At 39.0% G+C, this 18,775-nt stretch overlaps 1 protein-coding gene across 4 annotated transcripts in view; it reads left to right on the forward strand.

The window, feature by feature from the left end:
- The window catches only part of PARD3 (par-3 family cell polarity regulator), a 550,835-nt gene that overhangs the window by 423,409 nt on the left and 108,651 nt on the right, over nucleotides 1-18,775 (forward strand). For 3 of the 4 annotated variants that reach the window (XM_081834186.1, XM_081834187.1, XM_081834188.1), the window contains 2 exons: nucleotides 1,616-1,717; nucleotides 12,564-12,815. In XM_081834186.1, coding sequence (XP_081690312.1) covers nucleotides 1,616-1,717; nucleotides 12,564-12,815 — 354 coding nt within the window. The remainder of the gene's footprint in view (nucleotides 1-1,615; nucleotides 1,718-12,563; nucleotides 12,816-18,775) is intronic. The other variant, XM_081834189.1, reaches the window with a different exon arrangement.

Here is an 18,775-nt window from a genome sequence, read left to right on the forward strand (position 1 = left end):
CACTCCCTCCAAACCTCCTTGTTCAAACTCCAACTCTTCAGGCTTCAATGTTCAGTGCAAGGGCTCCTGGAATTGCACTTGCAAAGGCTTGTGGGATTGCTGGATACCGTTTTTGTACCTTTTTTGCCCTTTCTGGGCTGTTTTAGGGCAGCTTCCACCATTTTAAAAGTCACTTCCAGGTTTGATGCAATGCATACTTGCGTGTCAATTGGTTGTTGACTGTAGTTGCAACATTTTTTCTCTCACGTGTGAATATTCACCCCTGGATGTTCACATTCATCCAGTTGCCTGGATCCATTTTACCTGTAAGCTTTTTATTCTTATTTTACGTTGTGAACCTGTAGTGTTAATACTGCTGAGTGTGTTACTTTGTTTTTATCAGTTTCCGTGAATTAATTTATTTATTTTTTAAATGATGTGCAGTGTGGAAAAGTTTGCTTTGTACATGTTAATCACACCATTCCAGATCTTTCTTTCTTTCTTTCTTTCTTTCTTTCTTTCTTTCTTTCTTTCTTTCTTGAATTTTGATTTTTTTAAACAGTTTGTAAGTATCCCAGAGGACTTGGTTGATGTGTGATATATAAGGTAAAGGTAAAGGTACCCCTGCCCGTACGGGCCAGTCTTGACAAACTCTAGGGTTGTGCGCTTATCTCACTCTAGAGGCTGGGAGCCGGCACAGTCCGCAGACACTTCCGCGTCATGTGGCCAGCGTGACGAAGCTGCTCCGGCGAACCAGCACCAGAGCAGCACACGGAAACACCGTTTACCTTCCCGCTAGTGTGATATATACATGCAACAAATAAGAAAGGAGGAGCTAGTGGATTTATTTCAGTATGCAGAAGTGCTGTGCTGTAGTTTATTTATTTATTAATTATTTAAACTTAGGCTGCAGGCTTAAAACAAGAAAGCATTCTTGGGGTGGGGGCTTTGGATATGGCATAGATGTTGATGCACTGCTAAAGAGGGAGATTGCCAGTGTGACAGCATATATGCCATCAGAAGACTGCATGGTGCACCCTTGGAAATGTCTGCACGAATTTGCTCCCAGCAGTGCTGGCTATGTGTGTCAAGGGTGGCAGAAGATTTGCAGAATCCTAAGCCTTCTGGTCCCAAAGTGAGCCCTCAGTGAAACCAGCCTTGGAGCTGGGGTACTTAATTCCCTTCCATCCATTGCAGTGAGGGGTCAAAAAGAGAAGTGGTGGTAAAGAACAGAACCAAAATAGTGAAGGGAAAGGTACCCACCATACCCACTCACTGGATATGGCAAAGCAGAAGAATCTTTTCCATTCATGGAGTAATTTAACCTCCATGTACACTGCTTAACTATATCTGCATATTGCACTTACACATAAATTAAGCAGGAAGTGCAATAAAATGGTTCAGGTATTAATCTAAAAATAAACATCTCACCAGGAGTGCTACTATAAATATAAGCATCACTGAGGCTGAACTGTTCAAACTGATATTTGTTTGATGATTACCTTGCCGTTCTATCCCGCCCCCTTTGTTTGAGTGTCATTCTATAATGAGCACACAGTTTTCTATGTGGAGAGTAGAAGCCTACACAATTATGGTTCATGTTGACAAGTTAGAACTTTTGTTTTGTTATTAACAGGTTTGGCAAACATCGAAAAGATGACAAGATTGAGAAAATAAAAGTGCAGGAAGCTGTTACTTCAGAAGAGGAGAGAATACGAATGAAGCAAGAACAGGAGAGGTAGACTTGGTCTTTTGCTTAAATCTTGATAGAGATTTTTTTTTTTTTTACGTTTGGTAATTTACATTCCACTAGAGTTCATTTTTAGTCAAATGACTCAGATACAAATATGTTTGTAGAGCTCATGTAACTAATGGGAGAAAGCAGAATATATATTGGACATCAGCTAGGATAATTTGACTATATTCAGAGGCTGTTATAGCAACCAGGCATCTGTTTCATGATTTGTCATCCCCACTCCCCCTTCTTTACAGGGGCAACTGGAGTAATAAGTACACCTGTGCTAGAATTGATTGTCTAGACACTTTCAAAAACATTAATATTTATATGGAATTGGAATAAATTTTGTATCTTTTCCTGAAAACATTTGCATATCTACTTTTGTTGATTTTACACTGTGTCTTCAATTGAATTTGAAACTCCTCGCTGGAAATAAATATTGTCACTGGAGATCAACCTTTTCCTGTTGTCCTGTAGTGTTGTGTAGATTAAATTGCTGGCTATATAATAACTAGTGAGTACTCCTTGCTGGAGTATTTCCCCCTCAAATTTAAGATCTTCATGCTTTTATATAATTACTTCTGTCAAATTCCATCTGTATAAACCCAGTTTTCCAGTAACCAACCAAATGCATCCCCACGTACCTAGCTAATGCATACTTCCTCAACTTTTCAGTGCAGTTATGCCCACAGAAAGAAATGTGTGCCTGGAATAACCTGTAATTGCATTGGATAAGGAGGCTTATATGAGGCAGGAGCTGCGCGTGTATACAGCGCTGCTCCCATATGCATAATGGACATCTGGACCAGAGTTCCTAGCTACAATCATGCACCAAATAACATTAATTTAATTCTCATAAATGCTTATATCTGAACGCAGGCCTACAATTCCAGCCTGTCACTTCCAGAGCACTACAAAATCACACTGAAGTCAATTAACTTGATTAGCTTTATGATGCAACAGTTGATTCTAAATTGCTGCCACTATTCCTACAACATTTTACTTTGCAGTGAAGTTAAACACTAACAACGATGGCTATTTATAATTCGAAAAAAATATTAATAGAAAATAGGTCGCTGACTAATTGCAGCGTGCTGCAGTATTGATGTTAATGAAGCTATTCCAGTTTAGATTGCATGTTGAACTGTAGTCGGATTCCTTTTTTAATTTGCGTCATTAAATTACCTCGGAATACAAATATGCGCATAATTTTATAAGCAGGACTACACATGTCTACGCATTTCATTGTTTGTTTCGATCAGAAAACTCTTAGTACTTTACACTGGATGTCCGCCAGCAGTGTTGAAAATTCTTCCCAGTATAAAGTAATTTCTTGGGCTGGGATCCAGAGAGGCCTCTATGTACATGAGGGGTGGGCATCGTTTGCTTCTGACAGCAGCCCTCGTGCATTATAGGGTGCTGTCCTAGAGCTTAAACTTAGCAAGCTGCCAGTCTTCGGGGAGGCTTTTCAGGGGAAATAGAAACTGACGGGGGAAATATGGCAAGACACATTCCCCTCCTTTTCTGTTAGCATGGCTTCAAATGTTACAAAAAAAGAGAGGAGGGAACCTGATAAAGCAACAGAAGAAACAGTTTGCTTCTCATGGCTTTCTAATGCGGGCACGAATATGCATGCTTTTTTTATTTCTGATTCTGGAAATATAAATTGGGCTAATTGTAAACATACTCTCAACAGTAAAATTAAATTCATGTCCTCTATTTAAAGCAAAGGTGGGGGAATCTGTGGTTCCCCAGATGTTGCTAAGCTGCAACTCTCATCATTCCTGACTGTGGCTGATTGGAGTTGCGGAATTCAATAGCATCTATGTTCCCTAGCCCTATATTTAAAGAGAGAGATCTTGATAGCCAATCCCTGGTAAGGATCACTACCTTGTACCTTTATTCCTAGTATTGTGTAAACCCAAGGAACAGAAGCAATAATCCATCATAACATATATTTTAATAAGTAATGGTATGTTTGTTGTGCACTGTATTTACTATGCACTAATGTAACATATGGGACGCGGGTGGCGCTGTGGGTTAAACCACAGAGCCTAGGACTTGCCGATCAGAAGGTCAGCGGTTCGAATCCCCGCGACGGAGTGAGCTCCCGTTGCTCGGTCCCTGCTCCTGCCAACCTAGCAGTTCGAAAGCACCTCAAAGTGCAAGTAGATAAATAGGTACCGCTCCAGCGGGAAGGTAAACAGTGTTTCTGTGCGCTGCTCTGGTTCGCCAGAAGTGGCTTAGTCATGCTGGCCACATGACCCAGAAGCTGTTCCCCGGCTCCCTCGGCCAATAAAGCGGGAAGAGCGTCGCAACCCTACCCTAGAATCATAGAATCATAGAATCATAGAGTTGGAAGAGACCACAAGAGCCATCGAGTCCAACCCCCTGCCAAGCAGGAAACTAAAGTCGGTCACGACTAGACCTAATGGTCAGGGGTCCCTTTACCTTTTAATGTAACATATGAACTTAATGACACATCTCTCAAGAACATTTCACAAACTTGGATTACGCTCAAGCTAGGTATGATCGTGCCATAAGCATGTGATTCCCCCCCCCAATACTTACTTCACTCATACATTACATATCTAAGTTTACAAATGTTCAGTCTAATGTGCACATCCAAAATTGTACTGTGAGAAAGCAGCCCTAAATATTAAGCCATGTCTGTGTCTTAACAAATATATATATATATTGGGATGATTTTACATGAATTGACTCCCACATTTTGTTCCTGCACCAAGCATACTCCAGCTGGAATAATTACTTTAGTGATACATTCACTGGGCCTGCATGATTACAGGGGAGGTGTTGGTCTTGGGATCTCCTATGGCACTTGTTCCCATTTCCTTTGAAGTTGGGAGTTTTTTTCCAACCCACTGCCTACAGTGCCAGTTACTAACGTGTTTCCCAATGTAAATTGCCTATGATTGTTATATTCTCATGTTTTTCTCTTTCATTTTATTGAGTGATGATTGTTTAAGAAAAATAACAGTGTTGAGAATAGCTCATTATTATTCTAAAAAGAACAAATCAGAAAAAAGATATGTCAAGATCCAACCCATTGTAAACTGCTTGGAATAAATATAGTATATAATTAAGGGGACTTTAAATGGCTCCTCACAAGGAAACTGACCATCTAAAAGGGCTGCCCTGAAACTTACTGCTGTTAGGAGAAGCAGGGAGTGTAAAACAGTATAATAAAAAAATTATGTGGCTGAAACTTTGGGCAATCCTTGAAAAATTTATTAGGGATCCAGCAGAACATTTCAATTTAGACAGTAGTTTGTTTTTAGAAATACTTCTGTTTTTCTTCTTCCTGTGCTGTTAATGACACAAATAACTTAATATCAAATTTGCTTGCTCTAATGATGAAATGCACGGGGGAGCTAGGTTTGGTGTAATGAATTTGCTGTGTAGAACCAAAATGCAGCGAAAGTCCACCGGGGTCAGAGAACAAGTGGATGCTCCATTAAAAAATCAATCAGGGCCACAATTATATAAAATTATTTTGCCCTGACTCTATAATTTTAATAGTGTTTTGCTTGCATTGTATTTTGCTCGAAGTCTTGAAAGTATTTTGTTCACATTGATTAGAAGACAAGCAAATTAATGTAGCTTAATTTTCCATTGAACGAATTGAATTAAGACTGCCATTTTTATACAGTATCCCACTGCTTTATTATGAATCCCATCTTGTATGAAGCAAGATTCCTTCAGCCATTCTTAGTGTATCCTTGAAACCCACATGAAAGGAAGCTATTTCGGAAAAGGAGATTGTTAAGTGTGCCCAAATATATAGTAAATATTTCTTTACCCCCCTTTATATTTATTTATATTATATAAATATCAAACATGGCTGATAGTTTCAATTCCTGATACTGGCCAATGAAAATAAGGCATGGTCCTATAATAGTACTCAAGTAATATGATCTTTTTTTTTTAAGTACAGTAGTACATTGCATTCTACACATGACACATATGTCAGTGCACCTGTATTGATAGAATGATAGCATTTTGATCACCATGTAGACGAAACTTGGAAAAACAGATACTCTCCCACAGATATATGACCCTTTCCCTTAATTATGCAATTATGTCATTCCCTATTAAGTGCAATATAGTAAGATATTCAGCAGAGACAGAGAGTATGTGTTAAGCCTGCAGAGGGGGTAACAGCACAGGATTATACAACTCCCATCTCAGTTTAATCTTTGCAAGGATTCTTGCTGGAGTCTCAAGACTTGCTAACTGAGAAAGAGGCAGCATGAAGCAAACAAGGTTTTTCCATACTTGTAAACTTCAGCTCCTGAAAGAAGCCACTTTCAAGGATTTAGAGTCCGAATCATAGATGGCAGAAGCATAATGGTAGTTTCCCCTGTCATCAGTGATGTCATGGAATCTACGCAATAGGTGCCTGTAAATCATATTCAAGACAGCAGTCTGTTGCAGCCTGCTAACTGGGAAAAGAGTGACATTCTCCAAGCAGCAATATATTGTGGCTTGAATGTGGGGGAAACTGTGACATTACCGAAACAGAATTGCTTCCTTAAGGGAAAATGTCTGGATCCCATGCAACAAATGGAAAACCGCTACACATTTATCACACTAAAAAACTGATTTTCCAGAAAGGCCCTAAAGAAGAGATTTGAGAGGCGCAAAAGCTTACATTCCAAACATTTATAATCTCTGTACTGCTTAGATATGCATCCTTGTCTGTCAGTTCCTTTGGCAGTGTGTATTAATTAAACAACAATAATAATACTATTTAGATATTTATTTATAAATGCATGTTTACTTGTTAATCACTTAACTATTGGCTGTCTTGGTTTAGAACAGAAAAAAATCATGTTGCCAGTGGTTAGCTCCCAAGGGCAAGTTGGAATGACATTACTTACAGGGATAGCTAGATTTTGGAGGGGGTCATGATGGGGTTTTCTTGAAATGCTGTTTTAAAATATTTAAGAGCTGCTGACTTTGTTGACTTGCAAAGAGCTTCGGGAGTTAGTGCTAAAGATTGATCAGTCTCCAAAAGTTAACGGTTGTATTTGTGCATTTCTAAATGTGAGCCATCCTTTGGAAAAAAAACCAAGTCAACCACCCTTGGTGTTTATTATTTCAAAACTTTGCTACCCTTTTGCTTCTTAGTCAAATAAGATTACATTTATGAAGTGAATCTGTTAGTATCCTTCTCTTTGCAAATTTAGTCAGTGGGTATCAGTGCTGAAATGAAAACAGCCTCTGTCCTTCACAGCTCCTGAACCAGAAGGGGGAGCTCCCCGCACTGGTTTTGTGGGTCTTTCTGATCCCAAGTGTGAAGAAAGTGGAGACAGAAATTTGCCAAGTGGAATGTCTAGGAGCTCATGGGATTGAAAATAATGACTGCAGCAAAGATTCTCAGTCTTGGTTTCTAAATGTATTGTGCATTGCCAAGACTCTTCAGTTGTAAGGATGGCATTAGGACTCGACTTTATATTTAAGAATGTATTATAAATGGCTAAAAGGGTTACAGTAGTCTTTCCAAATAATTTGTACCATGATATTTTTGTCATCAGCCTGCCTCTGATTTGAAAAGTGATGTCAGAAAAGTTTCTCCCTTGGAAGCAGAAGGAAAGCTTAGTGAGGTTTTAAAAGTTATAAGCTTCACAGTATCTGCTGGAAGTTATATTTGCAACAGATTACTTACTTAAGGCAGTAGGGACCTAAAACACAGTGAAACCTTCTTCCACGTCAGGGTGATGACTGCTCACCCATCATGTAAACAAAATAACTAGAAACTATGTGGGTATATGCACTATGATTTGAAGATGCAATGCAGGCTCATATGTGTATGTATCTACATGTATATACATTTAACAAAATTAATTAATGAACATAAGTTAAATATAAATAACTTACAGTAAAATGCTTTAATTGCCTCTATCTTACCTTTTGCACCATCTTGGAATGAAATTATTTCTCAAGTATGCATTTACACTGTCACCAGATTACCCTACAGCAGCATATAATCAATCCAACATTCCTAATATTTCTAAATCTCTTTTCATATAGTAAATTACTGATCTCTATGTATTCAGTAGGGTTGCTATCTTTCCTTAATCTCTTAGCATTATAGCCACCAGTTATTCCCACATCTTCCTAATTATATATATTTTAAGTTTTTAATCTTCTTCCAAGACTTGCCATACAGAATTCTTGCCATAGTTAAAATATGAAGATTTCCTGAGACCCAATACGTTGATGGGGACATTCAAGTTTACATTGTTCAAGAAGCATACTGAAGAATCTAATCTTTCTGGAAAATTTAATTAGTCACATTTACTACCATAACTCCATAAATGGTAAAAAACTTCTTTTCTCTCTTTACAGAACCAGCATTCCTTAGTTTTCTCGTCACTCCAGACTGTTCTATATAAATGTCATATCATCACAGCAAAATCATCGCATTCTTGCCCAATAGTACTTAGTGTTAGATGTCACAATAAATTGCATTTATTTAGATTGTGGACACCCAAAGTATGATCATTAAATAGAATGTGCATACATTTAAAGGTATATGTGCATGTACACATTTATTAATAGATAATGCATATTAATTAATAGACTATATTGATACCTTGTTCTGGAGAACTTGGTCCTCCAACAATGGTAATTTTATGTATTGTCTGTTCCCCTTAAGGGTGTTAAAGCCTACGCCTCTCAGAGATAATACAGCCTTTCTTCATCTTCCTTTAGTGCCATTAAAGCTACAAGCCTTTTGCTGTAAAAAAGTATACTAATGAATAGAAATGTTACAAGAACAGAAGTCTTGTGTTTTCCCTTCATCATGCATCATCCATTTTAATTAGAGGAAAGGGTAGTGAGCACAGTGACAAGAGTGTGGAATTAAAATCATTAATTGATGTCAAGCTGAAGAGAGGCTGCTAACATGAATTTAGTGACAGCAGGAAGGAAATTAACCTTATTACTTTATTTAGAGCATTAGTTTATTTAATATTTTTGTCTATGCAAATCCAGAGTGCTTTATTTATGACAATGGCAAAGGACAAATAATTCATTAAAAATGTGAATATTAATTATTTCACAGCAATGAATCTTACAATAGGCTCACTGTTCTTAGAACATTCTTAGAACAGTTGGTAGACATGGACCTTAATGCACTTAGATTTTTATTTTCAGGGCCAACATTCTTACATAAATGAATAGGTGGGATTGCTCATGTGGTTTACGTTAGAAAACCACCTGATGAAAAAATGCATCAAATGGCATTGTTCACTTTAACATGGACTATAGTGGAACAGCCAGAAAAACACGTTTCTTATAATTTTGCATATAGTTCCATTTGAGAAAACTGATTGTATTCGTTTTGTCAGTGAAAGTATGGTCAAATAACAGCAAAGATTTAATGGGAAGCATACTAACATACTCTTGAAAGGACAATAGCACCATCCTTGCAGATCATTTGTGACCTCAGGGGTCATGATAAAAGAATAGCGAGAGTGTTGTCTTCCAGTAAAGGCCATCTGGAGCTATTAAAATATCAGATGGAGTCAGGGCTTCAACAGCAGGATGCTCTTCTGGTGTATTTCCAGAATTCCCAATGAGACCATAATATTTTTACTGGGAAATCTACACTTTGTTTCTTCAGAGCAAAATATTTTCATTGCACTTGTAGACTAGACAAAGAGATTTTGGAGTAGAAACTCTATCGACTGTAAATACAAACTGATATCTCACTTTGGTATTTTTAATTGGTGCAGTAATGTTTTTTTGTTATAGTCTTCTGAATCCTACTCAACACACAATTACTTGCACTTTGGCCATGACTTGACACATATATTTGTACATGGACCACCCTATTTGACAGCTAAGGAAAAACAAATATCTGTGGGCCATGTAATCCATCCTAGTTCTCGGTCTTCTCTGTAATGTCCTTTCGCTTTTAAATTTCCAGTGGTCCTCTGCCTTAAAAAGCAACACCAACAAAATGAGCAGCCCACATTGGTAATTAAGAGTTAGTTTATTCAAATGTATCGTTCAAGGGTTTAACGGTGGCAGTTAGTTGGAAGCTGTTAGACTTTCATAGTTGCACTGCATTTCACATGTCACGGTACCAACAGAGATGTAAAAGTTCACAGGTGCACTCTGCAGCATCAGACCCTTGTCTGAAATCCTGCAGCTCTGTTGCTAGTTAGTATAGATGATAATGCGGTAGATGGCCCAGAGGTCTGACTTGGTATAAGGCAGCTTCACATGTTCCTGTGATCTTACATAAAGATTTGGGAAATAGTCCTTTCTCTTGAGCGTCATGCCTAACAAACTGTGGCTTGGTACATTACAACATCCAAAGTACTCACTAAACCCATTCACACCCAGTTACTCTTTGCAGAGTCAGGGCAGTTTACAGGATTAGTAGTGCTGATCTATTTCCATGTCACATTGGTATGTTTACGATAGTTGCGAGGAAAGAACAACAGGATATGCAATATAGCCAAGCAGTCATGGCCAAAGTACAGATTCCTTTCTAGGTAAAAATAATATATACTTTTTAGAACATCTAGAATACTGTGTGTTCTTTTGGGCAGGTGGTGATGGTAGATTTGTTGGTCTGCCTGCCAAGACTGATAGCTTATAAAACAGAAACAGGGTTTCTCCAATTGGACTACCCCATACTTGCAGGGCTTAGGGCAGGCATAGGCAAACTCGGCCCTCCAGATGTTTTGGGACTACAACTCCCATCAACCCTAGCTAACAGGACCAGTGGTCAGGGATGATGGGAGTTGTAGTCCCAAAACATCTGGAGGGCTGAGTTTGCCTATGCCTGGCTTTGCGTGATATAGATCTGAAGTCTTGAAAGGCACGCCCATTACAACTCTTCCCTCTCCCTGCCACAGCAGATGAGGCACCCTCTTAATACCAAATAACCATTTAAGGATGATTCATTCTAATACGCAATTATTGGAAGTGAGCTGCTCTTATTGCTGTTAAATTTAACAGTGCCGGAAAACCTATCAAATTATCCAACTTGCACTACAGGAGTCCAATACTTTGCAGCTAAAAGCGCTTAAACATCATGTTTACTCTAATTTTTAAAGGCAGCGGCAATTATCTGAATAATCAAAGGGATAGTGAATTCTCTGCATGTGTCTCTGATTTGTAGCGTTAGTCAAGCTGTAACATGCATTTCTAAACTACTTACGCCTCCAGTCATTTTGGTGCTGCCTGTGTGCTTTCATACCAATTTTATACCTCCACCCTACCCATAAATGCTGTCGGGGGAATTTTGTGTTGCTGTCTCACATGGTAAAGTGCCCAAGGGTGCTGCTGTATCAGCCTAGATCTGTGCTATTTGTTCTTATTGTCTACTCCAGGGGGAACCAACATGCTGCCCTCCTGATATTGTTGAACTCCAAATTCCATCATGGCCAATGGCTAGGGATGATAGGAATTGTAGTTCAGCGATGTCTGGAGGATGTCAGATTGACTACCCCTGCAGTAGACAATAGGCACATGTAGTGTGTCCTGATAAAATGCATTTTTCTAAGTGTACCTGTATGATGCACAATATTTGAAAATACGATCTTTTCAGATCTACACTGCAGGTGCAAATATTAGTAATGCACCTAAAAAACCATAATGTGTAGTTCCTAAATGGGAATGGCTAATATTTCTAGCCATAATACTACTGTATAAAACATTATCTAAATTACATTCAAATGTCTATAATACATAATTCACAGAAGAAATGTGGCTGCAATATGTGGAGATGCTTATTTTCTTATTAATTATAGGTATTACTCAATGAGATATTTATACAGTCAATGAGATATTTATACAGTCAATGAATGAATGATATGCTATCCTCACCGAGTCAATGGAAAGTTTTCTATTGATTTAAATAACGTCAGCTTTTAACCTTCCGAGATATTCTTATGAGTTCTTTATAGAAACCATAAAGCGGGATTGCTAGAAAGCATTAAATAATCTGTGAATAGATGAAGGGCAGAGTTAGATTAAATGTAAGATTAAAACCTCCACCATATGCTTTTAATGGTAAAGGATACTGAAAGCATTGGGTTGCAATGTAATATCATTATGGTGTGAAATACATCATCATACAAACACCAATGATTAATAATTACCACATGCAACAGAATCAAAGCACTTGTAGTTTTATGAGGCAATCTGCAAGCCACATATGGCAGGGTAAGAATTGTTTGAGTGACAGCATCTTACCTAATGAGAAAGCAAGTTGAATATCCAGACTAAGGGAGTTCCAATGCTAAAATAAATAGCATAATAAAACTAAAACTCTACAATGGCTATATTCAATTCCACTGTTGGAGGCAGTATCTGAATATCAGTTGCTGTGAATCACTTGTTAGGAGAGTGTTGTTGCATTCAGGTTATGTTTCCAGGCTTTTCTTGGATATTTGGTTGGCCACTGTGAGAACAGGATGGTGAGCTAGATGGGTCTTTGGCCTGATCCAGAAGGTTCATCTTATGTTATTGGGTATAATGAGCCCATGGAGAAGGAGGACAGGAGGAATAACACCCAAACAGGTATTTGGTGTATCAGTATGGTCACATGGAAACATTGCTGTGCTGCCTGCAACTTGCAAACCTTGAGTTACGTATGTTATATGTGTCTCCCCATCCACAAAATTTCTAAAGTTAGGAAATGTACTCTGGAGTCTAACTTTGACTAAAGCCCCATGATTCTTAAGTAGTGCACTCTAGCACTTTTGTGATTTTCCCCCTAGTAGGTTTAACTTACCCATGAATATGAGCATTTTTGCACCCAGCTTTCAAATATATTTCTAGCCTTATTTCTCATTTCCAGAATTCAAGCCAAGACTCGAGAGTTTCGTGAGAGACAAGCTCGGGAACGGGATTATGCTGAGATCCAAGAATTAAACAGGACTTTTGGATGCGATGGTGACTCAATGTATGCTGGAATTGCTTCATATAATTCCTCCATAAATAGTGGCACAATGAACAATAGACCACAGAGCCCTAGGGAAGGGCCAACGGTTGAAGCGTTATATGCCCAAGTAAAGAAAGCACGCAATTCCAAGTCTTCACCTGCAGACAGGTAGGCACCAGGCTGCAGTCAATATTCTGCTTCCAATGTCTGGTTTGTATTTTATTTTATTTTATTTTATTATTTTTGGCTGTGGGAGGTGACTGTTCATCAGCTGTAAAGCCAGAACTGCATTTTATTAATGGCTTTTTAAAAGCCTTTGTAGAGAAAAATATTGAATTCACACAAATCAAGTCATAATGGAATGAGCAGTACAATCTTTTCAGATGATCCTAACATAATTCATCATCTCCTGGAAATGCTTTTGGATCCAAATTGCACTGTTTAGTATAATTCAAATTAAAGTCAAACTTGGAACAGCTTCTGGTTCAATTATTGGCAGTTCTAGTAATAAGCTGTGGTGCTTGTGGGTAGCATTTGACTTTGGTTTTCCGGGCCAGGGCCTGGGAGAATATTGCTTTTGTTTTGGAAAGGGGGTGCAAACAGAATTATTTAGGCCACTGTTTCTTGACCCCAAGGTGGGTCTCTCTGTCAGCCTTTTGACCGTTTCACACCAATTCTTGCAATAAACAACACATTTTAATCTTGAAGCTTTAGATCTGACAACCTAGACATACCCAATTCCTAATTTCCTTCTTGCCTAGTTTAAAAACTGTGGGGTTTTTTGTTTTACTGATTACCATACTAGAAGTTGCTGCTAAGCTGTTTGTGGACCTTTACTTAATTTGATCTATGATTGGTATGCTAGTAACAATTCATACTAAGCTCAAAGTAATAAAGATACTCTTTCATTGTTGTTGCTCATATTCCAAACTGAACTGTAAGGCTGGAAAAGAAATGCTTTTTCCTGTTCACAGCCACTTCTAGGCAGGTCAAGTTTCACCAAATCCAGTGCCATGCATGTGAAAAGAAGGCAGGCAAAATATAGAAGGTATAAAAACCAAACAAAGGGGTAGAAGTAGAGAGTGGAAGAAAGAAGTGAAGGGAGTCAGGGTATATAAAGTTTAAGAATTTGTAAGAACTCTGTGGGCAGAGGTCATAGAAAACATGCTTTGTATTCAGAAATCTCCAGTTCCAATCTTGATCATTTCCAGTTAAAGGTGACAACACAAAGAAAGATTTCCCTGACTTCCAATCACAGTAGACAATACTGGAATATATAGACCCAATGGCCTGACACTATAGAATGACTTTGTATTTTTATAGACTAAAGCAGTGCTGGGGAACTTTTGAACCACAGGCCAGCCAGGCCTCCCCAATTGGCCCATGAAGTCATTTGGGTCAAGCCACACCACTTGTTGCATATGGGATCAGGTGTGGGGCAGGTAAAGACATGGGTGAGCTAAAACAGAGGTTGATTATCAGTAGCACCTGCAAGGTTCCCTGCCCAGCATTTCTGAAGCACTGACAAAGAACCATCCAGGCAGTGATGATCATTGGGGCTTCCATGAACAGCACTACAGTCGGCTAATTGCCAAGGCCTTTGTTCATACCAGTTTGCAAAAACTAGACACAAGACATCATTGTGATGTCACGTGATTGATGGGTGGTCACACCCCAGGATTAGGGACTATGACAAGTTTGACACTTGGCTTAGCAATGTTTTCCATCTGAGAGGGACAAATGGCTTTTCTTGCACCTTTCCCAATAGCAGACATCAGAATATCTATCTATCGAGCTATTTTCTAACTGTAAGCTGCAGAACCTATTGTTTCCCTTTTTGTTAGAGGCACAGACTGTGATCCATCCATCTCAGCCTTAATACAGGGCCATAACTGCACTCCTATAATTATGCTAAATATTACTGTAGATGGGACCAGTCTGCTGCTTCAAGCTTTTTGTTGCATTTCCCAGACCCAGCTTTGCTCGATCTCCTTTTACCTATCATTCTTGGTGCCGTAAGAAACAACAAATATCAGTAGTTTCCCAGAAGGTTTTATTGAGCTATTTAATTTCTAATACAGCTATTATGGTGCAGCACAGTATGCTGTGTGTAATGCCAAGAAAAAAAGTACATTTGGACCAAAGGTTGTTTTAAAATTTTCACCTGAACTAAACTCTAAGGAAAATGGTCCAGCACATAAGTGCACTGTTGCTGAGAAAGCAATCTTAAATCTTTTCCAGATTTTCCAACATTATCATTATGCTTAACGTGAAGCTACAAAAAAGATTTGTCTTAAGTGCATTTTGTTAGTGTTTATATGTAGATTGGCAACAAGTAGCTCCAGGTTTCAGGACCCTTGGCGGGCAACCTCCTATATGAATGGGGCCCTCCTGAAGTTCACAATAAGGACCAGCTGCTTCTTGACATACACAATTTTGTATTTCCTATAATGTCCTAGATGTTGCATGTGCCCAGGGCATTGTGGGGAAAACAAAATGACAGCAGACATTTGGCCATCATATGTTTATGGCAGGCACAGTTTTGCTTTCCCATAATGCTCCAAAGCAACACAACATCAAGGACATTGTGGGGGGAACAAAATGTCCACCGCCAGCAAATTTGCAGCCACCAGATCTGTGTTCTCTGGTAGTGGGGGGGGGGGGGCTAGACCAGGTAGGCAGGCATTAGTACAGTGGGACCTGCTTTGATGCAAGCTGCCTGACCTGACAATGTACATGTTGCTGGGCTTGAGTCAAGATGTGGCTGAGTCTACAAGCAAGTCGATAGTCAAAAGTCCCTTTTTATATTAAGGGTCCCACTGAAATCACTGTAAAAGGTTAGTGATAACAGTGTGAAGGTTTTGTTAAAATTATGCCAGTTTCCATCCTGATCCTCACAAGTTTATATTCCAATAGATTTAATTCCAATCAGGTAATTTCCTTTGAAACATAACAAAATGTTCACTGGGTAATGTTCAGAGAAATTAAAAATTAAGGTATTTTCCATTACAAACAAATGGTTGGATTTTTTTACCAAACATTTCTCATTAAGAATGCTCTGGCATTGTTCACCAAGAGTTAATTTTAAGTTCAGCTAAAGATTTATCCATGGTCATTGCTACATTAGTTCCTTGTTTTATTCAGACATTATTTGGGAATTCTAAGCTGTATCCCCCCCCCCTCGATGGTTACCTCTTCATTATGAGCATCAGAGAGTCACAGAGAGTTTGGGGGGGGGGGACTCTAGATGGAGTTTATAATTGGTTTATTTCCTTCTATTCCTTCTGTTTCCATACCAAACGGTGTCTGGAGAATTGTATTCCTGTAGCAAGAGCTTTTAGCCAAACTAAGAAGTGTGTTGCTGGTGCGTTTTACATCATAGGGAAGAAAGAAAGAAAAAGACTGATCAATACTGGCTGTGGTTTTTATCATTATTGCTATAATAATTATTTCAGATTGAAATGATGCTGCTAAATGGGGGGGGGGAGAGAGAGAGAGAGAGAGAGAGAGAGAGAGAGAGAGAGAGGGTCAGGGAGAAAAAGAGAAGGAGGAGAGAGAGAATATGCTATGACCATCCAGAGAGAGAACCCCATGAAAAGACAGCTGCTAATGGACATTTACTGGCTGTCGCTGTGCCATCAGTTTCCACCAAAAGTGCATTGTCCTCAAATATAATTGAAATGAAATGGGCACCGTGCTGCTGTAAACCTAAATAGCTTCAAAATAGTAGGCTAGAATCACCCAACTTGCTGCGGACACTTTAATGGAAGCGTAAATACCGTAATCATATGCTTTTTGCATCCGCTTTGCCATTAAAAGGGAAAAATTGAAAAGGGGAACCTATGCTGAACTGGTTCCTGTTCCGCTAAAAGTGGAATGAGGTTATGTCATAGAAATATATAGACTGAAGAATTTTTGGCCAGGACAGAATAAGCAGGGAAAAAATTCATCTCGTCCTTTGTTCAGTCTATTGGGAAAAAAAACATGAATGCTGAGTTTTAAAAATTGTCACACATGATCCTGATACACTACTGTCATAGGAAAGCAATAGACCATTTTATTTTGCTGTTGTTTATCTCGTAATATTTACCTCAGCTTAACTTCTGAGAGGCAGTGGATTATTCAGTAATACAATTTAGAAATGCACTGAAAAAGAATAAAAAGACTTGCTCTCGGAGGCCTCTATAAAAAAACCACCTTCTGAGTCATATTTTACTAGAGCTGTAAAATATTACATAGCAATATCAAGGTAAATATTTCTTTAAAATGGAAAAGCAAGATACTAGAATATTATATTAAACTTCATTATTTGTAATGTCAGTCATGTGAATGATCTTTAAAGGCTGAGGTGCCACTGCATATAAATCTAAGCTTTCTGCCAAACCTATAATAGATGGAGAGATACGAGTTATTCCTCAGGATAACACTTTCTGTAAGTGCTGGAAATTTATTTCTTTTTTCTCTTTAATGGAGAGGTTTAGACTTGCTATGAAGTCGTACCTTAGAACTGCTATGGCAAAAGTGAAAGGTCACAATTTTATTACTATTCCCAGCCGCAATGCATTCTGGAGAAAGCCTGTGGATTTATTAACTCCCCCCCACACCTTTTGCTGTGGTTACTTATAAGTCCCCAAATGGGCAAGCTTGCTTATGTTGAGTTGCACCTCGTTCTGCGAATTAGTCCCATTGAGGACAGTTTTAATGAGTCTGCTAGAAAGGGAATGCTTTCACTCAACATAGTTATGAATAACTGTGTGAGGTTGCTGTTTGTTACGTGCACCTCAGGATCTCGAAAATTAGTTCAACTGCTGATGGCCTCAAGGACAGCCAGACCTGCTAAACTTTTTTGAGAAAGGGGCCTGTTCCCTTTTGTGAAGCAAAAGAAGAGGCCCCTGAGGCAACTCAACTTCTCACCTCCTTAAAACAGCATCAGCATTGCACGCAAACATTGCTCTCTAGTGTCCATGAGTAGGGTTATGAAAGCCCTGCTTGCGAATGAGTGTGCCTACTCAAAGGAACCTTGGGATTTGATACCTTTCATTTCACAAATCGAACCCTGCCAGATACCTAATGTGTTCCCTTTCAACTGACCTCAGAAATTTCAGTATAAAAGGCTGAGATCCAAATGATCATGAACCTAAGCGATGGTTAAACTTGTTATCTTCAAACCTCTCTCACACACAAAACACCCACCCACACCATGGCAAACTACGTTTGAATCCGATAGGTGTTTAAGGCAGCTTATGATCTGCCATTGGGGTTTGCTGTTGAAAGTGTGGGTGTGAGAAAGCACTTTCAAGGCAAAAACATGGATGTAGAAACTTTGTGTGGCTTGAGAACATAGGAGCCAACTCCTAGCGGCTGTGGGGGCTTTGGCTAACCACAATAAAATATTTTAGGGGGCCGTGCCCCCACAAATTTGATTGGCATTCCCATTCAAATGGTTTGTGTGCACTGCATCATGTAATCGATTATGTGGGGTGGGGCTTACCTGGGCCCCCACAATATTTTATTCAGGTTGGCCTCCCTGCTAGAGAACAAAAACTTGATAGACTTTCATGTCAGATTGGTAGCCAGCATACAAAGGAAGGCCCTGCAGGACAAACTGTACCTGCTATATTCTGTAATACATGTTGTCACATCAGCAGAGTTGCCAAATCCTGGAAGTAAAAAAAATCTGGTATGTGGATTTGACCTGTGAGCATGTTATAGTAGCAAGCACAATGGCAAAGGCTAGAGATTTGATACCCCTGAAAAATGGAAGAATTCAGGGGAAAGGCCATTTTGTCTTGTACATCCATTTTTTTCCAGGTGGCAGGCATGTGTCAACTAGACTTGCACATTTATGCACTTAGGAGATGCCATTAAGTTATCAGGTGATGTGGACTAGGTAACAGTCCTGAAATTAGCTTGCCATTATGAGGCTGAATCCCCAAACCTGATTCTAGGAACCATAGCATGAGATCTGACAATCCAAAGGATTTGACAGATGAACACATTCAAACAGCCTGGCCTCTGATATGAAGCTGGACAAGTTAGTTGGTCAGACTTTAAAAATTCCAGGTAATTTCCTTCAACCTACCTGTATTCTTGTTTGGATAACATGTATCTGATGAGTATTTTTTACT

This window comes from Podarcis erhardii (assembly GCF_964252035.2).
Source record: "Podarcis erhardii genome assembly, chromosome: 12".
NCBI classification, from domain to species: domain Eukaryota; kingdom Metazoa; phylum Chordata; class Lepidosauria; order Squamata; family Lacertidae; genus Podarcis; species Podarcis erhardii.